The 5,958-nt window shown below is 47.1% G+C and overlaps 1 protein-coding gene across 3 annotated transcripts in view; it reads right to left on the bottom strand.

The window, feature by feature from the left end:
• Positions 1 to 55: 55 nt before the first annotated feature.
• Positions 56 to 5,958, bottom strand: part of DENND1A (DENN domain containing 1A) — a 211,402-nt gene continuing 205,499 nt past the window's right edge. For all 3 annotated transcript variants that reach the window (XM_035888591.1, XM_009648821.2, XM_035888592.1), the window contains 2 exons: positions 3,157 to 3,412; positions 56 to 2,255 (listed from right to left, as the gene is read on the bottom strand). In XM_035888591.1, the coding sequence (XP_035744484.1) occupies positions 933 to 2,255; positions 3,157 to 3,412 (1,579 nt within the window). In that variant the 3' untranslated portion in view covers positions 56 to 932. The remainder of the gene's footprint in view (positions 2,256 to 3,156; positions 3,413 to 5,958) is intronic.

Here is a 5,958-nt window from a genome sequence, read left to right as displayed (position 1 = left end):
CTTTTTTGTTTCTAATAATCGAGATATTGTTACATCCCATTTATATACTGCCATCTATAATATTTATATATAATATTAACATACACATATATAAGAACTAGGATATTCTCTGTGGCCTCTATTTTCTGATGTATTTAATAAAAACAAATAAACAACCCCCCCCCAAAAAAGAAAATCAATTGCTGGTGTTTCCAGTTTCCCAACAGAGATGCAGGACCAAACCCTGAGCAACTGCTCTGTGCTGTGGTTTTGTGGCAACAAGGAGTTGTGACCACTCTGCACCAGAGTCCCTGTTACCTCTCAGTGTCAGTGTACCGGGGAGGGAATTAAAAACAAATCTGCAACAAAAGCTCATCCAATAGCGTAACCTAAATGAATGTCTGTATTTCAAGACAGGACAAACTCAGAGCCTAATGGATTAATTCAGCGCAGCCCACAAATCTGGGTTTGCTGCACTTTACATGTGGAAGCAAAACGTGATAGCTGCATGTGTAACGCAAGAAAAACTGGAGACCATTCACACCAGCAGGCAGAAAACACTGGGGCAGTGCGCCGTCATGCTCCCGGCTGTGCTCAGGGCTGAAACTACAAGGGAAGGAGTAACTTCGGCATCAGTAGTGTTGTCTGAAAAGCTATGTGTGGAAAACCAAACCAACCCCAACCCCAGCCACCCTCGTGCTTTGGTCAGTGCAAGAGTCACGGGGGGTTTCAGTGGTGGAGAGCGAGGAAGCAGTTGCAGGGGCCAGGGCAACGGGGGGATTCTGACCTCTGGGCAAAAAGCACTCGTGTGTGAATTGCAGCAGGGTGATGGTCCTGCAGCTATCCTGGCTCAGCCTTCCATAAAAGAAATGCTTGGGTTTATGCTGGCTCAAAAAAAACCAAAAAAACCCCTCAGTCAATTCCAAAGGGGCATCAAAAGGCCCTCAGGAGCGTTACTCAAAGGTTTCCCATTGCTTTCTGAGCTGTTCAACCTTACCTGGTGTGGATGACACGTCCTGCTTTGTCTTTTTTAACAAATCTTCAAATGGATCTTTTGTCTCCTCAGGTTTTGAGGATAGCAACACTGACTCTAAGCCCTTAGCTGGCCTGGAAGGGATCAAAGGGGGTTCATTAGACAGGAGAGCTAGCGCTTGTTTGGGATCTACCTTTGAGCTGGACTGGCCCACCTGTAACGTTCTGGTTTTAGAAGGACCACTTAAACTCGCTGGCTGTAGGGAGCTTGTTGGAGAAGGGCTGTGGCTCCGCAGCAGTAAGGAGCGAGCTGGCGGCACAGCTGGGGCCTGGCTAAACAAGTTTGGCATGGATAGTGTTGAAATGTTTGGTTGAGGCCTTTGTGGTGGGTAGAAGCTAGAGTTAGGTGTTATGAAGCTAGAGCTATAAGCGTGACCTAAAGAGGGGGTGAACGAGCCCCTTGGGGGTCTAACTAGAGACACTGAAATGGCTCCTGGCATTGTTTGCGTAAATGGATTAGGAGACGGCTGTAAAAAAGGTGGTGGTGCTGGGGAAGGATAACCAAGGGGCTGGACAAATGGTGCAGCTGGAGGAGGCACAAAGTCACTTGTCACTGAGACAAAGCTAGCTGCAGAAGGTGGAGTGGCCGAGCTTTGCAGGCTGCGGGGACCTTGCTGTGGGCCACTGCTTTGCCAGCTGGCTGTTTTTAATGGATCCAGGAGATTAAGAAGGTAGTCGCTTTCATTACCTGTATTATCTGTCTTCACCTTGACAGGTTGGAGCATCTCAGCACTGCTGGTAGCACTGGACAAAAGCTGAGACGGATGAGAGGAATAACTTACAGACTGCTGGATTTCAGGGTCTAAGGACACACTACCAACTCCAAAGGGCTCTGGGATAAGATCTGAAACCAAATGGCTACGTCCTGTAGCGTGGGTGGCGAGATTTTCTGTCCGTCCAGCTGGAGTCTGATGCTTGGAAGCCCTGGGTGCTGGTGGTGGTGGCACTATCCCCAGTTCAGGAGTCTTTCTTCCCTGTGGCCTAGGAATGGTGATGTTCCCTTGAATGGCAGGATTTGATTCATCCTTTTCTGCAGGAGCCAGAATGCTGTCTCTGCTCCAGGGTCTCCTTGTGATCGGTGGCATGTTACCAAGTGCAGTCAAGGGCCTTTCCGGTGAGCTTTGGGAATACTTGGTGGGAATAGCCATATCATCGTGACCCATACTCCACAGCTTGTTGTAAGGGTGCGACAGCTTCATGGCTGGCACAATCCTGTTCCTCTCAGACACACCAAGATCCATTCTCTGCAAGAAAGCATAAAAAGAAAAGGTTAATTTTTATGCTCTGTGTTGTGAGGAGATCAGTAAAGCCAAGACGACAGGCTGCTGAGCTGTGAGTGGAACAGGATCTGTCCACAGACTGCGAACGCTGGAGAGGGACATCAGCATGCAGCCTAGATGGACACACAGAGAACCAGAAGCAGGACTCTGCGGTTTTAATTCCAGCTCTGCCTCTAATGAGTTTGCAGCTGTGACATTTTGTGGCATCTGTTGTTAGCCAAGTACGGAGCACGTACCTATACCTAAGGTACAGAAATTGAGAAGCCTTAATTGCTGTATGGAAAAAGCTGTCAAATGAAATATCTGGATATAACACTAAATTAAATATTATTATAATTTAGAAATTACATTATTTTCTTTCGTGACATGTGAAGATCTCAGAGTCTGCTTTAGTTTGGTGCTTTCTAAGCCGTACATATTCAGTGAAGTTCTTCATAAAGAATCTCTCTTCTACAATCTAGGTGTTCACATGATGCCTAGACCAAAATGGCCAGATTAAAAGAAGGTCATTTAAAAACCATGCAGTCTGGAGGGGACCTGAAAATTCCCAGGTATTGATTCCCACTGCTGAGCATCAGCTTCAAAGAGAACTCTGTGCAATAGTCAATGGACAAAACAGATTCTGAGAATAGGGCAAATATTTCCTCCCTTAGTAAAGGCTGTAGTTACTGGAAGAAGTTACTGTCTTATTATTGAGTTCCATTCCAGTAATCCTGAATTCAGAAATGAACTTTGAAACACATGAACAAATGGCTGGAAAATGGATGCATCTACCCAATAATAGGAAAATGTTCCTCAGAGAATAACGGAAGACAGCCAGCCCAGTCCTGTGCAAGCCCCAGGGTACAGGAAACCCCATCCAAACCTGGTAATCAAATGTGCATCGCTGATCTCCCTCTTCTTTGGGAGTCCGCAGGTCTTCTAGGCTCTTAGCTTGGCTGAGAGGCTGAGGCTGTGTTTCTACTTCTAATTTGGGGAAAATGTCTTCAAGAAGGTTGATTTCTGTGGCCTTGCTTGAGACCAGAGGGCTTGGAGGCAGAGGTTCTTTCGATTTTTCTGGACTGACTGCCTCTTCCCCATCAGCACTATCAGATTCTTTCAGGGCCCTGTATGGCTGAGGCCTAGGAGAGAAACAAAAATCATGTTGCAAATGGCTGCCTTTCTAATGTTTGTGGGGTTTTGTGTTTTTTTTTTTTTTTTTTTTAAACAAGTATTTACTGAGGAGCTGGATGGCTTTACAAAAAGCTTTTGGGTGGCAAAATACAGCTTGCATTGCCTTGTGAGCAGCAGGCATGTGAGCAAAGTGACTGGGGCAGAAGGGCGCACAGAGACGACTTGGCACTCGAGGGGTTTTCAGAAAGGAAAAACTTGTCACTGGGAAGTATTCCGAGAGCTGTGACCATGCAGTTACAGACAGGCTGATGAGGGAACTCTCTCGGAGCAGGGATAACGGGATGCTAGTGCTCCATTTTGGCAGTCTGGCCCTCCCTTTTATACGAGAAGTCAGAGCAAGTGCACTGCAAAGTGCCCTGTGTTTCGCAGCACTTACATTCTCCTGCTTCAGGCTAACTCAGCACAGAACATAATTCAGTGTTTTCCCGCAATAATTGGGAACACTGTGCAGAGTTCCAGTGATTACATTGGTGTCATCTTATCAAGAAACAACACAATCCATTATGGAGACACCTATTTTACATTTGCAGCCAAGGCCGAGTTAGCAGGTTGCTTTTCTTGCACATGCCTCAGCAAAAAAATGAACACCAGCAGATTTGCATATTGGTTGTGTGTACAGAGAACAGCAGCATAATGCGCATCCAATTAATAACAAGAAGTGCCATACATATCTGTGGTGATTGGCATTTGACTGGCAGCCAGTTTTACTGTGGCATTTAAACAAGGTTTCAATTAAAAGAAAATATTTGAGAGACCTGCAAAAACAGATACTATGGAAGAACCCTCCTCCTCTTTCCATATTTTATTATAATACATCTATATCATGCAAATTTATAAACAGCCCATCTTACTTCATTCATCAACACGTAAATAGCAGGCATTCAGCTAGCAACAGAGGGATGTAATAAGGCAAGAACAAGACAGACAGCTGATGGCAGACGTCCTTAGGCAGAGGGCGATCTAGCTGATCTCGGTCGTATCTTTGGCCTCTCACTAGCCCGTGCTCATCGGCTGAGCCCTAGATTGCACTGCAAACGCAAGCCCCCTCAGGAATATTCTGCAAACCAACCATTTTAGTGGCCTGGCCTCCTCCACCCCAAACACAGGAGTGCAGGAATGTTTTGCTGGCCCTTTGCTACTGAACCCTATACGTCTGTCTGCCTGTGCCCAGCTGCCTGCCGTCACGTCCCTTCCCTGTCAGTCTCCAAACCTGCCGTCTGCCATTGCACAGTGAATTTTAGCAACTGGAGACTCCAATCTCAAACTGGCAGGCTCGTGCTCCACCCCAGCCTAACGCAGCTGGACCTGGCAGGCTCCAGTTGCTCAGACGTGACTGGGCATCCACCTCCCAGGATCCAGAACTGCCCAGACCTGGCGTCACGCAGATTTCTGACACAGCAGCTCACGGTACCCTAGCACCTCTTTCTACAGATTCTGGTCAAGCCAGTAACTGCATTTGTTAAAAGACCGAGGGTAATTCTGTGCAATTTATCTTCTTTTCTCCCCCTAGAAATCCTCAAGCAGGTGAGGTTAGGAAAGAACAAATCCTCTGGATGACACTCAGTGAGGCCTTAGCTCAAGACTGCCCTCGGGGGTTGGTACGCTCAAACATGCAGCGGGAGGAATTTAGTACAGCTGAGTCAGCGTGCACGCTCCACGGGACAGCGTTACTCTCACCTCAAAAAGATACGCTCGGGCCCTGGGAAGACTTCCCAGGGAAACGGGAACTGACAGGCAACACCCGTTCCCCCAGCACGGGTACCCTGGGCAGCCAGTGCTTAAACATCCAGCTCTCACAGCCTGGTAGCTGCAATAATGCCAAGCTGCTCAGCACCGTGTTTCCAAACTAGGCAAGACTAAGTTGCAGAGGTTTGGGAATTACAACAATTCACAGATTAAAAAGTTGGATACAAATACACAGTGAGTAAACCCAACAAATGGCTTCCTGTTCCTTGTATAATTTTAGGTCAGCTATATTGCACTCAAACCCCTTGGAGGACATCTGCGTGGTGACTCCCCACCATCACCCGAGGACGTGGTCCTTGACAGAACAGAGAGGCTGGGATCAAGCAAGTGACACTACAAAAAGCTGGTAACTGCACTGCAATGAGGCTCACAGGACAACCCAAAAAGCACAGCTAGCACTGCACAAGGAAGAAAGGCAGAAGGTTTGGACAGGAACACAAGCAGCACATTGGAACAAAGGGCAGGTGGAAGGGTTACATCCCACAGGGCTCGAGTCCAGGTAAAACCGTAAGCTGTGCGTTGCTGCATAGTGTTTCATGCAGGGGTATGCTTTTGCATGCCGCTAAATACCAAAACAAACAAGCAGGAGAAATGCTGAACATTCATCAAGCGCCGAACAGAGACTGCAGGAGCATTTCCAAAATTCCAAGTATAGGAGCAGGCACCCTGACCAATGCAAAACCCAGTGTTCCAAGTCTGAATTAATGCAATGAAAGAATAAAGGATAGACCATTCAAAAGGAGCAGAG

Source organism: Egretta garzetta, unplaced genomic scaffold, assembly GCF_000687185.1.
Source record: "Egretta garzetta isolate BGI_Z169 unplaced genomic scaffold, ASM68718v1 scaffold211, whole genome shotgun sequence".
Classification (NCBI taxonomy): domain Eukaryota; kingdom Metazoa; phylum Chordata; class Aves; order Pelecaniformes; family Ardeidae; genus Egretta; species Egretta garzetta.
This window is presented reverse-complemented; position numbering and strand designations above follow the sequence as displayed.